Source organism: Gambusia affinis, linkage group LG04, assembly GCF_019740435.1.
Source record: "Gambusia affinis linkage group LG04, SWU_Gaff_1.0, whole genome shotgun sequence".
NCBI classification, from domain to species: Eukaryota; Metazoa; Chordata; class Actinopteri; order Cyprinodontiformes; family Poeciliidae; genus Gambusia; species Gambusia affinis.
Genome location: NC_057871.1, coordinates 31,157,330 through 31,175,948, shown reverse-complemented (window position 1 = coordinate 31,175,948; position 18,619 = coordinate 31,157,330). Strand labels below are relative to the sequence as shown.

General features: G+C 37.3%; 1 protein-coding gene across 2 annotated transcripts in view; it reads left to right on the top strand.

The window, feature by feature from the left end:
• Positions 1 to 18,619, top strand: part of LOC122829010 (protein sidekick-1-like) — a 403,194-nt gene that overhangs the window by 285,874 nt on the left and 98,701 nt on the right. For both annotated transcript variants that reach the window (XM_044113150.1, XM_044113152.1), the window contains 5 exons: positions 646 to 672; positions 9,017 to 9,119; positions 13,423 to 13,598; positions 16,228 to 16,311; positions 17,898 to 18,092. In XM_044113150.1, coding sequence (XP_043969085.1) covers positions 646 to 672; positions 9,017 to 9,119; positions 13,423 to 13,598; positions 16,228 to 16,311; positions 17,898 to 18,092 — 585 coding nt within the window. The remainder of the gene's footprint in view (positions 1 to 645; positions 673 to 9,016; positions 9,120 to 13,422; positions 13,599 to 16,227; positions 16,312 to 17,897; positions 18,093 to 18,619) is intronic.

The window sequence follows — 18,619 nt, the reverse complement described above, 5'->3', positions numbered from 1 at the left end:
TCTTTTTCCCACAAACCAAGTTTCCAGCTTTGCAGAGTTGAGTAAGACAGTGGCTGAACAGAGGTGTGAGGAGAACACATACTGACAACAGATTAGTCAGTGTAGATCTTCTGCTAGTAGAGTGTTGTTTCAATCTTTTCAAGAACTGTAGCCTTGCCTTCTTCTAAGTTGTGACAAAAACAGGAAGCAATACAAACACTGAAATATAAAAGGAAGGAGGAGAGGAGAGAATGAGGGAGATCTTTGGTAGCTGTCAGTTGATGGATGGGCTGCAAACAGTTAGTCTTCCTCTGGACTCCATGATAACATAGCATCCTCACTTTTGCTCTGTCTGTTTTCCTCTGTCATCCATTTCTCTGCCATTTATTTTTTGTCTGTATTTATTTTTTCTCTTTCTCTCTGAAAGAGGCTCCTAATGCAGTTTTTCTCTCAAGCTTTTAGATGTTTTTAAGGGTTTGATTTGTGAATGCTGGTCTAGGCTGTTTTTTCTTTTGCTTCTTTTTATGCAAATATGTCTTCCTGCTATGCCCTGAGGAAATATTGCAAATTTAAATTCTATCTCTCACAGTGTTCCTCTTTGTCCAGTAGTACTTTTCTCTAACACATATATGTTTTCCCTTCTCATTCTCTCTGGCTGACGGACAGTTGGCAAGAAAAACCGTGGGTCAACAGGTAACAGACCATTTAGATTTTCATCTACCCTGCTTTCTGCCTCTGAATTATTTGATCTTTGTGTATCTAAACAGAAACAAACATTGCCATGACCCAAAGCATCCAACAGAATGTCAGAGCTGAGCGACTATTAGCCAACGACAAAAAAGAAGGTCACAATTGCAGCACAGGATGTGAGCTTTTTTCACAGGATCCTTGAAACATTTTCTGGTGCCAAATGAAAACAGACCCTTTGCAAAACTGTATGATATTTGAAACATTTTGAAGTCTCTGAGCTACATGAGCTTATTATAGTATCTAAAAACATATTTTTAGAAAAGGAAAGAAGAAAAAAAATAGATTTTTCTCCACAGGAGATATTTATTATTAAGTTCAATGCACCTCAAGTTATGTGATGTTTAAAATGCAAAAGAAGCACAAAACTACACAGCTAGGGGGTGGAAAGTTAATTAATGCTGATGAATTAAATTTATTTTAATTATATTCATAGCGAAATGAATGTTGTTCATAGTATGAGAACAATCTTTAAAAAAATGCACCTTCCACAATTTTTAGAACCCATGCTAAAACTCCACAAAAATTGTTAAAAAAAGATCATTCTTTTTTTTTAAAGTGCTGGTTTTCTGAAAGTAATTTTGAGGCTTTTAAACACTTCTTCCATCGTGGTACCTTGAAACTGGAAACTGACCATACCATATTTGCAATCAATTGTACCATCCTATAACCAAAACATGACTAAATGTACTTCAGTTTTCCATCAACAACAAATAAACTGATGAGAGTACATATGGATGTCCACAATACAATCTGTAATAATAATAAATAAATAAATAAACAAAATCAACAGTAAATGTTTCAAAGCATTTCTATCCAACCAAGCAGATTTTACATTAACAGACACAAAATACAAGGGATGTATACTGATTTGTGGATCTGATTGAACAGTGTCTGGGATTGATTAAATGTTTTTGTTCAGATTAAATTTGGATGAGAGAGGCTGGATAAAAAAATCTAACTTTTCAAAGTGTCTTAAATATCAATAAAAATAGATTTGAATTTCAAATTTGGAGAAATGCTTCTGAATGATGGTCTCAAGACATTGCTTCACAGTGGTATTTTTTTCACATTCTTTCCGAAAGTACATAAGAAAGTTAAATAATATGCTGTTACTGGTTTCCTCTCCTAAACCTTCATGAATATGTAGTTATTAGTACAGATACAGGTTACAATTTCTAATTATTACATTTTATATGTTTTAGGCTTATATCATCATAGCCTAAAGGTGTTCATCATAGAGAAAGGTGTTCAATTACCTGTGGGACTCTCTCAAGCTGCTTTTGGGGATTTCAATCTCTGCTTCACAAATGTTGTATCTGATCATCATTGAAATCATTCCTGACTTCTGGAAAGTATTTGATGTGTTTTTAAATCTGACAGAATCAAACCAAGAAGTAAAAATGTGTTCAAGCCTAGGTCTAATTCATTCTTTCAAACCACAAATATCTGTTCTTTTTTAAATTATTTAGAATAATGATCAGAGAATATGATAGTGACATTCAACCCATCACTTTGCTTTCCTCACTTTTTACCAAAACAAGCCATGTTAAAACTGGGCAGCAACGACTCCTACTTTATCTCAATGGAAAAAAACACTGAATCATATTAGACATTTCCCGCAGGTTTTTCAGGGGCCAAGGTAGGCCTTTTGAAGTGTGAAATTTGAACAGAAGCTGCAATTGTATCAGCAGCAGGTGAGAACGTAGCCTCCAGGTGTTAAGACAGTGAGCCAAGCACTGAGAGTTTAAGTATTCTGCAAAATAAAAAAAAGGTGTATAGGATATATTGTGCTCTGCAGTTAGAACCATGAGCATGTGGTAGCAGACTCAATCTGACTGCCTTGGCTCATACGGGTCACATTATTCTTCTGCATCATCCTAACTCCTGGCTAATAAAAGTGTCACAGGAATGTGTTTCACTCACAGAAGCAGTTAAAAAAGAACGATGTACAGTCCCCTCCACACAGTTATTGACACGCCTGGTAAAATGTGTCAAAGGCTTGGAAATAATTTAATCTTTTATTGCAGACCATCTTTTTTTTTTAAGCATTTTTTGAAAATCTCAACCATTAATCTTTCAACAGAGTAAAAATATGTAAGGATATATTTTTTATCCATGTTTCCCAGCTCTATGTATAACACACTGTGAAACTTAAATTCCAATTTCAGCATTCGGTCTTCTGGTAATCTGTGGAACCTTCAGGTACTTTAACACAACTGTTGTATGGAGAAACTCATGGTGTGGTCACCATCCTCCTCTGACCGCAACCCTATTGAGAACCTTTGGAGTTTCCTCAAGCAGCAGATCTGAGAGTGGAATGCAGTTCATATCACAACAGCAGCTCTGGGAAGATATTCTGACATCCTGCAAAGAAATTCAAGCAGAAACTCTACAAACTCACAAGTTCAATGGATCAAGAATTGTGCTGTGATATCAAAGAAGGTTCTCTGTTAACATGTAACTCGGTCTGTTAAGATGTTTTTGATTGAAATAGCTTTTGATTTTAGTACATGTGACCACTTATGTGTTAGCTGGTTGTGAATCCTACAGACACATATCTGACAACTCTATTAATACACAGTCAGCTAACACCAGCCTTCTCCTGTGTGCATGTGTGTGTGCGTGTGGGTGTGCGAGTGTATGTGCAGACAGATATGTGTGCTGGCGTGAGTGTGAGCTCAGCCCTCAGCCAATCCCTCTGCTCTTAAGGTCTCTGCTGAGATTTGTCTAAAAGGCTTAAAACACACAGATCTCCAGTCACAGAAAGATCATACACACACTCAGGCGCCTTCTCTCTGACACTATTGGGAGTTGACTGACAGATTTAATAGGCGAACAAGCTGTAATCTGAGAGAATCCATTCAACGATGGATTATGCTCTAATCTCTGGATGGAATAGCCTTTCATCTCTTCCTGTCTCTGAGTTCATCTCTATATATTCTGTCCTAAAAGTCCACCTATCATTTTTCATTCATTGTCTCTGCTTTATTGTACAGTTTTTCAGATACAGAATTCCACACAGCTGTGTCAGTGTGTTGCTGTCAATCAACAATGATTGCACTGATGAGAGAGCATTGTAATGTCGCAGGGCTTTGCAGCCTCTTTTGTGTTGAATTTTTAACCACAACTAAGAACAAGGACATGCAGATACAAAATGCTTAAAGGTTATTTTTCCCTTACTGTCATCACTTGGTAGTTTATTGTAACTGCTCACTCTTTCTTTAAAACACTTTTCTAAAGTTAAAACTTGACAGACGTTTTTCAGTCTGATAACCTGAGGGCTCTAAATAAAAATGCACATATGAGCCTAAATATATTGATATCCCTGGCAGAGCTTGATGTAAAATTGTTTTCCTTTAATCAACAGAAAATGAAGCAGGCATTTCTAAATAATTAAATAATAATTTAAACTGTCATTTTTTTAAAAAATCTCTTATTTCCTTGCACAAGATGACTTTTATTTTACTTTCGGATTTTTCATGATGTGAAATATTTCCAAACAGCTAAGGTTTATTTTCCTTAAAGTGAAGGCAATGACTTGGAGACTTCTTTCAGCCAGCTTCATGTCAGTGCCCAGGAACAAGAGGGACAGGGGCAGTGCTGCGTCATCCTACGGCTCTTCAAAAACATTTAAAGTAGAATAGAATAGAATAATACCTGAATTTTCCCACAAAGGAGGGGTTCTGAAAGCAGGGAAACTCTTTTGTAAATCGTTGGTAAACATACATTTGCACTTTGGCATGTTGTTGGCGTACTGACAGCCACGCAGGGCTGCCCGCACTGATGCGGCTCAGGGATTCTGTCACACGCAGCGCCGTGCGCAGTGCCCTAGTGCCTGTAAATTTAATGGTCCAATGAAGGTAATTTAAAAAACACGACATTTCCTCACTTTCTAAAAAATAAACCGGGACGCCCGGGATAGGACGTGAAATACGGACATGTCCCGGGAAATACGGACGTTTGGTCACCCTACATTAGCCAAACTTTAGAATATTGAGTAATTAAATTCAGCACAAAGGAACTACTTAATATTAATACTACTTATTGCTGGGAAGAAATATATCACGGCCTACTCCATTACAGTCCATGAAATTTCCTGTAAGCTTCATCAAGAACTGCATTACAACCACAATGGCGAAATATAAGAGATAAAATCAGATCCAATTGTTTAAAACTTCAACAGAGTCCACTCCTCAGCAAGCAATCATTTCTCAATGGCTGAGGGTCCAGAACCTCTGTATGAAGCAAAGTGTAAAACAGGATGTATCTTCAATAGAGCTTCTACTTCTGGGCTGTCTTTGAAGAATCTTTCTACACTGTAGACATTTGGTAGCCACGACTCAGAAAACAGGCAATAACAAGCTTATCACCCTCTTCCATTTTATTCTTGGTAAAATTGAAAAAAAGTAAATAAATACAAAAATAATCTCAGTTAAAACAACTACTCAGAATTGGCAAGGAGATGAGAGAGAAGACTGGAAAGGAGATCTGCAGTTGGGAAGAAGATATCCAGACAAGCTAAACTGATAGATTTCCCCTGAGAAAGAAGATGTTAAACACAGGGATAGGGGGAGAAAAGAGTGCAGATCATACAGCCGTATGGCATTTTACTTTTGTCTTTATTTCTACCAACATGTCTGTCACTACGGGAGGAAGACCATCTGTGCAATTGTTTCTCACTTTCTCCCCAAATCATACACACTCTACTGTATCTTCCTGATCTGATCTATCTTCTTTCCCCAAAATGTAACTTTTTGTCCCATTAGTGTTTCTGCTGTGTGAATTTATCCATGTTCTCCTCTCAGACACATGGTTTTATAGTTAATAGGTTGGGTTCATGTCCCCCTACACTCATTAACTGCTACTGTTGCTGCCATTAGGACTATACTGATGGTTAGTAGTTGCTGTCTGACCTCTGCTTCCCACACTGGACTGCTAATGGACACGTTGTGCTTTTTCTCCATAATTCCAACTCTGTCTGTCTATCATCCTTGTGCCTCTTCAGGTTTTCCACCCACTCTCGTCTGTCTCTTCTACTTCAAAAACAAACTTTTAAAATCAATGTCAGCCTATCAGTGCAGCATTCCATTGTACATAAATTCTCCATCACATCAATGTGTGAAATGTTAAGAACAGCACTGAAACACAATTGATTTTGATTTTTATTCACATGTGCAACATAACTGGTCACTAAGGAGGCCTGTTTCATGAAAACAACTGTTCAAACCTTTCTACAATGAAAACCAGTGTTGTGAATTTACCCAGATATCTGTAAAAAATATTTGGCCATTTAAAATTTTGAACTAAATTCCTCTAAATAAACACATGGTTTTTTACATTTATTTCTTATATTAATAATACTCTTTTCAGGGTGCACGGTGGTGCAGTTGGTAGCACTGTTGCCTTGCAGCAAGAAGGTCTTGGATTCGATTTCTGGCCCAGGTTCTTAATGCATGGAGTTTGCATGTTCTCCCTGTGCATGTGTGGGTTCTCTCCGGGTACTCCGACTTCCTCCCACACTCCAAAAATATGACTGTCAGGTTAATTGGTCTCTCTAAATTCTCCTTAGGTGTGTGTGCATGGTTGTTTCTCCTGTCTGTGTCTGTGTTGCCCTGCGACAGACTGGCGACCTGTCCAGGGTGTACCCCTCCTGTCGCCCGAAATCTTCACTGGAGATAGACACCAACACTCTTCCCGACCCCATTGGGGACAAGGGTGTACAGAAAATGGATGAATGGATGGATAATAGTCTTTTCAAAAAGTTGGTAAACTTCACAGTGTGAAATTGCAGTTTGCTTGTTTATTGCATTAGCACATCAAATACCCATTTTGCTTTGCTTCTCAGCTCTCACATATATTGCTCATGCAAAATTGCCTTTGAAATTACTCTTATTACTCTTAACTGGTTCATCTGGAGCATTTTTTTTTTACCTAGTCGAAGTCTTGTCTCATCTATTTATGGGGTTGAAGACCAGTCAATGAACCCATCGATCTCACTTATTGATTCAATTCCCTATTGATTTTCCATCTACTTTTGAGTAATTTTTCTTATATTTCTTGTTAATGATTCCATTTCTGGAAATAAGCCGCAGCATCACTGAATGTAGGTGTCAAGACAGTAGACAGCAAATGGTTGCATGTCACATTGTGTGCTACTCCCTGTCTTCTATTACCAGCTTGTCTTATTACTGAACAGACACATGCCTTCCTTTCGCTTTATATCTGATTAAGAAAAGAAAAAAGAGAGAGAGAATGTGAAAGAGGAATAAAGAGCAGAGTCAATTACCACCTCTTTCTCCTTTCCTTCAAAGAAATATCAAAGCTGATCCCCTACCTTCCAGCACCCACCCTCATCTTTCCTTCTACTCAACCCCCATCCCTCTGTCTCCATCAGAGCTAGTCTGGTAATTTGCAGTTACTACTCTCTCTTTTGGAAATTTACATATTCATCAGGAAGCTATCCCTAAGCCGAACGGCAATGTTTGGGTTTATCTAATTACCTTTTTCAATGGCTTTAGAAAGTTTGCTGGGAAAATGTTGAACATTTTAAGCTAAATATTTCTGGATAACTTTTTTTTTCTAATGGAAGGCCATTCCAGCCATAAATCACACGCACTATTCACCTCCACACATCCTTCAAACCATAAATCTTTTTCTACATAAAGCACTGTTCTTGTTTTTGTCAACACTATCATGGTAACTCTCCCACATACACACACACACAGACACACCGCCATGCAATCTCCAGGAAGTCAGGTTGCAGAGAATTAGACTGTGCACACAAAGGAGGAGTCATTTTTGAGAGAACAGTTTTAAAGCATGAGAAAATGTTGCCTTGGTATCAGCTTTTCAGTCACAAAGACTCTCATTTCTATCACGTTGTATTTTGCAGGGACCCAGGAGTTAATGTCCTAATTAGAACATGTGGAAATTTGAATGCACACTGACCACTTTGATGTCATAGTGTGGATTTAATTTGCTCTTCCATTCCTAGAATAATTATTTCTGCAGATGTCAATTTAATGTAAAAGGCATGAAGAGCAAATACTGGTCCAAAGGTACTTCCTTAGATGTTTTTTGGAGCTCCCTATGGGAAGTAAGGCGCCTTAGGGAAATTTATGTTTAGCCACAAACTGCTGCATGACACATTAGAAAAGTATTTGCCCCTTACTGATTTCTTTACCATTACTCTTTTGTCTGAAGTTTCAGTATTTCAGATTAATCAAAATCACAATCAAAGATGGCCTGAATAAACAAAGGAAAAATTTTTAAATTACAATACATCTTATTACAGGGAAGTATTATCCAAACCAACTTGGCCCTTTGTAAAAATCGATTGCCCTCTAAACCTCATAACAGGTTTCAACTGGTTGTAATAAATTATCACTTTTGTATGTCGCTGTGAGCAGCTTTGAGCCACTCTTCTATGTAGAATGTTTTTATTTCACCCACCTAAGAGGACTTTCAGTGTGAACGACTCGTATAAAAAACATGCTGCAGCATCTCAATTGAATTTCAGTCTGGACTTTGACTGGATCACATGATCATTCAAGGTAACCTTGCTAATGTGAATCATATAATGGTCTTAAGTTTACAGACTGATACCAGGATATTCTTCCAATGTAATATCAGGACATGTACTTAAGCAATAGAAAACTTTTGCATTAATGCATTAATGGATTCTCATGATGTGTTTAATTCTTAAAACCTTGTAGGTCTATAGGCATGCACTGAATTCATCCAATATGGCATCTAGACAAATTGTATTAACAGTTTTGACCTTTTTACAAGCAATCTAAGAGATGGCTAGAAACCTGCTCCTAGTTGCATATTAGTATTATCGTCCATTAAAGCAATTACACATTATCTTTTGGGCCATTTAATGGCAACATTTTGGACTTTTTAAGTTATTTTGGTTCAGAAGAAACTGGTCTCAGCACCAGAAATCATAAAATCTCATTCATTTTGTTAAGAAAATTAAAATGTTTGGTTACAAAGCAGTTATACTTTCCACTGTTATTATCAGCAAGCTCACAGCTGATGATTAGAATAATTTAATAAAATATATTGCAGGTAAAATGTGAATCCTAAATGTATGATTTTATATATTTAAGCTTGTAATAATAGCTGATATAATAAAAGTACAATGCTGTACACACCCTACAGTTGTGCAAGTCAAACAATGTAGCTGGAATCTATGTTTGAGATTGTGCTGCTAGGGTTTCCAGAATGATTTATGGGCTCAACATTCACATGTTTTTTTGTTTTTTTTGTGGTCCTGTTGCAGATCCTGGGTCAGAGCTTGTAGCTCCAGATATTGTGATTGGACCTAAAAACACAACAGTTGTTTTGGGGAAGGAGGCTACGCTGGAGTGCATTGCCAATGCCAGGTACATTTCTTTTGTGCTTATTCATACCTGTGCTCACAAGTGTGAAAAAGTCCAATTTTACCAGGGAATTCTGTTTCCTTCCATTAAAATTAGAGGTCTCTATATTTGTGCTCTTATGTAATTCTTGTTTTTATGTATTTATTTAGTTTGTTGTAATGTTGCAGTTTTACCCCTGCTGCCAAGATAAATTTGTCTTATGGGAGACTAACAAAATTATCTTATCTTATCTTATCTTGTAGCTCAGTGAATCTACACAGTTTGAGTACACAAACACAGTGCTGAAAAACTCTTTTCAGAGGACATCACAAAGACTAAAATGTATGTTTCTTCAAGCTCTAATTGTAAATTCAAAGGCTTTCGCTCTGTAAAATTGCATTTTGTCTCCAGAAAATGAATCGGGTCCATACCTGTATACAAGTTAGCTCAGAGAAGTCCAATCTGACATCACCCTATAAACTCCAACTGATCTGTGTCAAATATTTATTGTCTATCTACACATTTATAAGCTGAATTTATGAGTCATATTTTGAGTCTTTCAGAGCAGAGCTGTTTTGGATATACTTTCATGATCTTGTGATTGTTAATAGGATGTAAATCAGCCTATCAGAAGCTTAAAAAGCTATGACATTATTGTCTGGGATTCATCAGAATGTTTAAAGAGTAAGTAGTGGATATTTAGTGACTGTAAGCTTCTGACTCAGAGGCAAATAATAGATTATGATAAAAAGTAAATCAATGATATTCTTCAATTTTAAATGGTTATGCTAACTCTAACTGACCTAAAACAGGTAGCCTTTTATATGATTCAATGTGAGAAAGTGAGGGGAAAAATTTACGCTATAAATTTTAAAATACTTATAGTGTAAATATGAAGTTTCAACTGTATGTTAAACTATGGTGACTCATGTCTGGGACTAAATACCTCCTAATAATTTAAAACCAGAGACTTCAGACTTGCCTCTTGGTCTAGAAATTGAAAGTCATGAGCAGATAGTCTGAAGTTCTTACAGGAATCTTCAGACAATAAACCTTAACAGCATTGAATCTGTGGATTTGTCTTATTTATTACATATATGTAACTCAAACAGAACTATTAATTGAATATTTGTTCAAAAAGGACCATTCTCAGTCATCCATTGAAAAACACTTCACTCTGTAGCTTGTGATTTAAGTCTTAAATCTGGACATGTTCTATTTGATTTGACAACCAGCACTTGAAAACTTGATATAAGTATTAAAAGATATTCTGTTAATAATCTCTTAAAGATGATAAACACATCCAATCCTTTCATAGAGTCTGTCCATCCAACCCTCCTTCCTTCCTTCCTTCCTTCTTTTGTTCCTTTTGTCCTCCCTTTTTTCCTTCCTTCTTTCCTTCCCTCCCTCCCTCACTCTCATTCCAGCTCCTCTGGGGGAATCTCAGCACAAAACAGAGACCCAACCCTAAGGCTATCAAAGCAAATCCCCTCAACACCTTGGCTACTGCTGGAAATTCTGTCTATATAGATTATGAATAGAATCACTATTCTGTTCAGGATGTAACAGGTGTTATATACAGATGTTAACTATTCAGTCATTTTTCTTTTTACATATATGCATAATACATTATTTATGGGGTACGTATTACACTTTATTGATTGTTGAAATAATTTACATCAGTTGAGAACATTTATGTGTGCTTATTTGCTTTGGAGAATTAAACTAAATCATTGACTCACCAAATGGCAAAAAAAATTATCCTGGGTAGCTTTAATTATATAAAAAACAAGTGAAGCTAGTTGTCTGCGACAGACTGGCGTCCTGTCCAGGGTGAACCCCGCGTCTTGCCCGGAACGCTGCTGGAGATAGGCACCAGCAACCTTCCCAACCCCATTAGGGACAGGAGTGAACAGAAAATGGATGAATGGATTGATGGAACCTTTATTGAACTGTTTTTTTGTAATTTTTTAACACAGGATGATCTGTTCAGCAAAACGTTCCAGTAGTTTATCATTTACACTTGACCAGCTACTTGACAGCTTTTAAGTTATGGAATAACAAGAAATTATCAAACATTTTAGAGTGGAGGAATTTACCTGCAGTTGGGGTGAAAAGCAGCCAATGCTGTGTCAAACACACAAACAACAGTATGGTCAGATCATAGATTTTATATTCAACACACAATAATTTAGTCTTCTGTGCTCCTCATCTGCATGCAAACTAGCTCAGCTCACACTTTCTTGTTCTTTTCCCAGAGAGAAACAGTACTTTTCACATTAACTGCTTCCGCTGTCACAATAAGCATTCAGTGAAAAGCCTAGCTGATAATGACACTTTTATATATTTTATTCTTTTATACCACGGAAGAGAGAAAAACTTGGAAAAGTTTGGCCAAACTGAGAGAACGATCATTGAAATCAAGCGCTTTGCCAAAGTCTATAATCATCTGCTTCCCACAGTCAATAATTACTGGGTGCTGTAAATGCACCACTGCAGCCTGCTTGAAGTCTGAAATTATTAGAAGCCTGGTGGAAAACAAGTAGAGGATAATCTTCACTGTACCTCACTTCATGTAATTTCCCATATTCATATCTGGCTGAGCATTTTTAACCATTGTGCAGCAGTAATTATAGACATGTGGTCAGCTCCACAAAAAGAGGGAAATGTGTTCTTTAATAAGAGTGAGCATGAACCTTCGTATAGATTGGACATATTTTTGGGATACCTCTCTTGTTTGAACACAGAATTGTCTCCCAGTTTAGTTTCAGGCTGACTTACTAATTGCTTTTTAGCCTGTAGTGTTTGTCTTACACTTTCATGAGTTTGCTGGCATCTAATTAATCCTGTTTTACTCTCATAATCTGTCAAACAATGCACCTTTTTCATGATAGAGGTCAAAAGTTTCAAAATTTCAAAAGGTCAAAATCTCAACGTTCAATAGTCGAGATTGAGCTATCTTATATATGGCTATCTTCTGGTTTTTTTCTTTCTTTAAGAAGGGCAGAAATTACAGCGTTTTGTACCACTCATTTGGAAACATGTCTACTACTACTTGGGCACTCATCAGTTTTCAGATTTCCAATGGCTGTATCCAATTCTTTTTATGTGATTTTGGCTTATAGCATTTATATGAACCGACACAGAGGAACTCCGAGTTACCAGAGCTGTACTGTGCAGCTCTGGGTATTCAATTATTTATAGTAATGTATGTATATAACTGACTCTTTATTTATCGTTTTGATGTAGGAATTACAGAAGTTGCTTTAAACTAACTGTTATAAAATGATTTCAAATACCTCTTCAAATGCACTCTTGAAACCATAAACCTAATTATATTCATGCAGATTATGTGTACGAAAACTTCAGACCAGATTTGTACATCTGAAAGAATAATAAGTAGAATCTTATAGCATGCTCTTTCAATGAAAAATATGCATATATTTAAATTTGAATGAGTTTACAAATATTAAAGCAATTTAGTATTCATAGGGTAATTAAATCTATTTTCTGTGATTGTTTTTGTGTCATAGCTTCTATTTACTTTTGTAAACCTCTCATAATTAAACATTGTTGTAATAATATTACACGTTGTTTAAATACAGTTTTAACAATCTTTAAATGCTTTAATATATTTTTACAGCTTTCACTTTCATAATTTCATTCAATTAAATGAAATCATTTTTGTACATGTCTATTTGTAAACACATCCTGATTATTGATCAGATTGTTGACCAGTCTTCAACAAACTGACCTAAAAGTCAGTAGCTGTAGTACTTCTTGTTTTGTTTTCTTCCAGTTACATTTATTTATAATGTATGGATTGCAGTTACTTAGTTACAACGATGAAACTTGTTTTATTTTGCAGATGCATTAGGTCATCTGCAAACCTTATGGAAGTTTATAATTGATTTGTTCCTAGAAAACATGAAGGATTAAGTCACAGCAGCTGAAAAGAGATTTTAAAAACTATTTGACAGATGTGCTCTTATGAGCAGATACTATGATGCATTATTGCTGTCTTACACAAATACAAACATTAAAAAGAATGGTATTTTGATGTTGTTTATCCGCAAAATTCCATTTTCCATGAAAAGCCATTTAGTTTCTGAACATTTAAAAAAACTGACAAATGTGCCTTCATGCTGAGCAGAGCTGACTGCTCTGATATACAGACTGTCATCATTCATTTTCTGCCTCATTGACAAATAAACTGATGGATTTAATATGTTGTAATTGATTTCAGTCAACCCATTTCTTTTTTTCTCCCAATTCTCTTGATTCTTGTTTCTCTCTTTTTTATTCTGCACTGTTTTTCCCTTCCCAGACCAGTTGATGGCCTTGCGGTGTTATGGAAACGTGATGGACATCAGCTGGCCAGTGGGCGTCGGCTTATTATTCCTGCTGCCGCCTCCTCTGATGCAGGGTTGTATGTTTGTGAAGTGTCGGTTAGCAACAGCACTATCAAACCCGTGGAGGCAAGGGGATACCTGACTGTATTGGGTAAGAAAAACACCTGTCATACAGTCTTAAATGTTTGAAACTTTGCCACTTGTTACCTCGTGAGAGTCCACATCTGCATCCTTATTTAAGTCTAACTGTATTGTGAAAACAATAGCATATCTGACTAAGACTTACTCAGAAGAGTGGGACTTTGTAAACAGATTTACTTCCACAAGCCTGATGCCTAACACCATTTTGGACCTGGAAGCCTTTATCATGTCATTAATTTCCTTTTGTCTGTACACTTCTAGCTCACAGCTCTGTTTTAGTCTGTTTACTTCTTCACTTCAAAGTGTAACTGAGGGTTCAAGCTATGGCCTGTCAGCTGCAAGATTGTTCAATCTATTTGTCTCCATCCACCAGTAAAACATTTGCTGTGGACACAAACTGCTGCCACAGTCACCGAATCCCCTCATGAACTTTGCAAAATTTTATCATGCTACAACCTCAAACTCACACACACAAAACACAAAGTGGAGCATAAATGTGAAGCAGAAATAAAAACATGTGTGTTTTTACAAAAGTGCAGCAAAGAAAGGTATTCATCTTCACATTTCTCCAATACCCTTAAATAAAACCCAGTGCTTTCAGAAATCCCCTAGTCCACATTTCTGTTACTTAATGTCAATATAAATGCAGATGTTCTGTGAAGACTTTGGATGCTTGAGAGAACAAACAGCATCAAGGAACACAGCAGACGGTGAACAAGTTTAAATCAGAGTCAGGTGATAAAGTAACATGGCAGACTGTTTGAGACCCCTGCCTTACACAAACCAGCTGTATCTTCTATGGAGAACAAAAAAACTCAGAGAAAACATTAAGTTAACAGTTGAAACAGCAACAAACAATGCAAATTGGAGAGTAGAAGTGAAAGAGGGCAGAAGAAGATGTTGAGGAAAAGTGGTCAGTTTGTCCTCTTGCAGCATAATCCCTTAGCAGCAGGATAGCAGGACACCCCCCTCTCACCTCCATAGACTCTGCTGGGTAAGAAGAGTATTAATATAGGAAACAACCAATGAGCCCTTGGTAACTTTGGAGGAGCTGCAGGTGGGTCAACACCACAACTGATAGCTGTGGTCTTCATGAAGCTAGACTTTATGGAATGACAATGAGAAAGTGTAAGTACTGTATGTGGTCCTGAACACCCATACACCTATTTTTAAGAAATATTTTTCAACTTTTCACTTCCTAATTACACTCTACGTTGTGTTGATCTATCACATAATATCCCATTGACATTTAACAAAGTTTGTGGTTGCAATGTGATAAAACATAAGGAGTATGACTTTGGCATTCTTACACTGACACGTGTCTACATATTCCTCGTGCTTACACACATTCACCAAAGGGCCACCAAAAAAGTGAAAAAGAAAGCATATGCCTCTTTCACTCAGCTGCTAAATTAGTTTTGCTCCCTGGAGTCAGCAATTAATAGGAGAACATGGAAAATGCCCAAATAAGAGAGGCCTCATGGAAATCCACCGCCGTGCTCAATGTGTGCGCAGGAACACACAACAAGTGAGAAAGTAAGGAGTGTGTGATTGATGAGGCGAAACTTTTCTCCCCTGGTTTGTGAGTGTCTTTTTGATCTTCTGCAATTGTTGGAGCAAAGGAGCACCTAAGCAGAGAGCACGAACTCCTCACGCCTCCAGAATACTGAGTCAGAAAAGACCTGCCTGAATATTGATTCTCTTTCTGTGTGCCTCCCCGTCAGCCCTTCCCTCACTATGTAGAACCAATTTTTGGACCCTCTCCTTGGCTCTCTCTCTCTCTGCGTTCCCAGTGCAATCACTCTCTCCACATTATCTACCTTCATTAGGCCAGCAGCTCTTTTAAGGCTGTCTGACAGCGAAAAAGTCTGCATGGATTCATTTGTATCAGAGGACTAGAGACTGATGAATACATTGGTACAGATCTTCCTTTTTTCTGGGACAAGCTCAACAGACCTTGGTGCAAAAAAAAAAGATTCCCAAACAGAATAGTGTATGTGCCTCTGCCTCAAAGGTATTCATTATTCAATTTTATTCTCTTTCTTGCCCCAATCCACTAATAGGAATATGTATGATTTTCCATCTTCCTGTTGTGTACCCTACCGGCTGTAAACAGTAAATACCCATTGCTGGTCTCCTGTGTTACATTATGTGAAACTATAGAACATGTAATGACATTTTTGTAAAAAAAAAAAAAAAATGTTTGTTTATTTGGTAAGTACATTTACATTAAAAAAGAAAGTCACATTTTAATTTTAGTTTGTCATTTAGTCTATTTTCAAGTGATCAGCGTCTGTTACGAGTGCTCCTCTGTTTCCATAGATCCCATAGCTTGTGTCAGCATTTAGAACAGCTGTACTGGAGATGTTGATAAGGAGCCATTGTTATTGGCAGCAGAACAGAGCAGTTTAAAAGGGGATTGTTTCCCCAGGGAGAACTACAACGTGTTTCTCTGTTACTGCTTGGAAGTCAATTGAAGAGATATACAGAAATAAAAATCCTTCATTTTAGCATCAAATAGGTTACCCAATGCCAAGAGGGGAAAATTTTGCTGGAAAGAACTCCTTTACATGAATTTAGTACATGTTAGTTAGAAAAAAAGATTCTTTCATAAAGTCTTACTTTGTTCCTCTCTCCAGAGCCACCTTCACTGACTGTTCAACCCAAAAGGAAAATCTTTGCCGATCTCGACAGAAATATAGAAATCCCCTGCAAGGCTTCAGGTACATTGTATGTGCTCTGTGTGTTTGTGTGTGAGAAGAGCTTCAGATGAACTAGGCTCTATTAGGTGATGTTCCAATCAAGACTGGTTATCTCTAATATTCATCTAAATAATTTAAGATTAGGCATCTTAAATTGTCTTGTTTTCCTTTCCTGAAGTCCTAGGCTATTGCTGGCTTGTTTACCCCATATTTCAATCTGCTACACTTTTCCATTTAATTGTATTCTAACGGAAGTATAAAAAAAAAAAGCAAAAAAAAACAAAACTCTTCTATCATCAACTTTGGTTTTGTTTTACATGCGTAGAGTTGCAACTCTGCAGGTGGCAGATAAGCTATGTTATCTGCCATCAGAGCATATGGATTCAAAATCAACATACTTTTCTTGGAGCAAAAATGGCCACTGGATTAAAATTAGTTATTCAGCTAAATATTGTGTTTTTTCTCTATGGGGGACTAAACTGGAGAGCTGTTGATGGAAGGTGTTTCATATTCTTTTGTTCTAAAGTCTTCAATCTGTTTAGGTTTGCTACTAAAATGGCTCATGGACCTAATGAAACATCTAATGGCAACTTTAAATCACAATGTGGCAGACATTGGATCCTCTCTTTTGGACACATATCATGTTCTGTAAGGTTACTCTGTCCATCATCTATAATATCTGTGTTGACCATTGCTCAATTTGTAGCACAATATTTTACCTTGAAGATTTTATCGACAGTGGAACTGAGCTTGTAGCAGCATAAGCATGCAGTTTGGCTAAATCCAGGCTTGGAAAATTGCACTTGTTCATGTCTGTTATCTTAAATGGATTACATGAAAACACTTACATTGCTGGACGTGGTTCTCAAAACTGCAACATGCTCCCTCTCTCATTCACTCTTCACTCCCTCTCTTACACACACTGAGTGAGTTCATGTTCCTCTTCAGTAATCTGATACAGTGGCAGTGTAATTAAATAGCAGAGGCCTGGGGATACGGAGAGCAAGATGGAGGCTAGGAGAAACGAGCCAAGGAGAAAAGACAGAGTGACAGAGTGAGCCAGACGAGGAGGGGGTGAGAAATATTTCACGCGTGTCTGAAAAAGCTCGACAACAACAGATTGAGAAAGTCTGAAGTCCATATCTCTCACCCTCTAAGACACACACACACGAACACACACACATACACGCCTACAAGCACATACACAGGTGTGAAGGTTCAGGCAGAGTAATTGCATGAGTTCACTGCTCGTCATATCTGGCATGTCGGTCAGACGGTGGGTTCTGATACTGTAGATATTGTGCACTTATCCTCATCTTTTATTCAGAATGTTTTCAGGCCAATTCAGCCACCTCTGCTTCACCACCCACATCCCCCAATCAATATATTATTAACACTCATTATGCTCACATGCATATTTATAGAGGCGGATTGGATAAGAGAGGGGAAAGATGGTGGAAGGAAAGAGCATGGCTGCTTTAGTGGGAGTGGGAGCAGTTACCTCAGCAGTGAGGTCAGCTGGTGTCTTATTGGTGAAACCAAAAGAATTTCTCATGAGTTGTTTTGCTGTTGCTGAGTTTGGTTTTAATATTTCTGGTCATATGTAGGCATGCCGCAGCCAAGGATCGAATGGTATAAGGACACAGTGCCTCTTTCAAAACTGGCTAACGCTCGCTACAAGGTCACCTCGGCCGCTGGGCTGACGGTACGCAAGGTACAGCCAGGAGACGGAGGAATATTCCAGTGCTTCGCTCGCAGCCCAGCAGGAGAGACTCAAGCTCACACAGAGCTCGTTGTTTCAAGTAAGTTTGTCTGACATGGATTCATAAGACATAAACATTAGTTTCTCTGAGGCTTCTTTGGTGGATTCCTCTTCACCGTTCATCTTGGTATGATTAAGTTACCAAGATGAACTTAATCATCTTCGTATGAGTAAGTTCAGTGACTTGGTATGAGTTACCAAGTTACCAGTATATAATGCTAGTATAATAAAATTAATACTGGCATTAATTTAATCTTTTTCTGAAAGAGTAGTTATTCTTTGAGTTTATGAAGAAAGTCCCATATTATGAAAATCATATTACTAATTTATTTTTAACAAAATCAAATGTAAGTAAGTAATATGTGTATTGATTGTCTGATTTCAAGAATCAGTTCTAGCTATTTGCTGAAACTTGATCTTCCCTGATTTCTTTAACTGTGGCTGACTGATGAGCAGTGAATACTTAAATGTGAAACTGATCTTATTCACCAAACTTTTCTACCAACACAAGGTTCTAAGAGAGGGCTGTGTTCAACAATACTCAACAATAGTATCTCTCATTGGCAA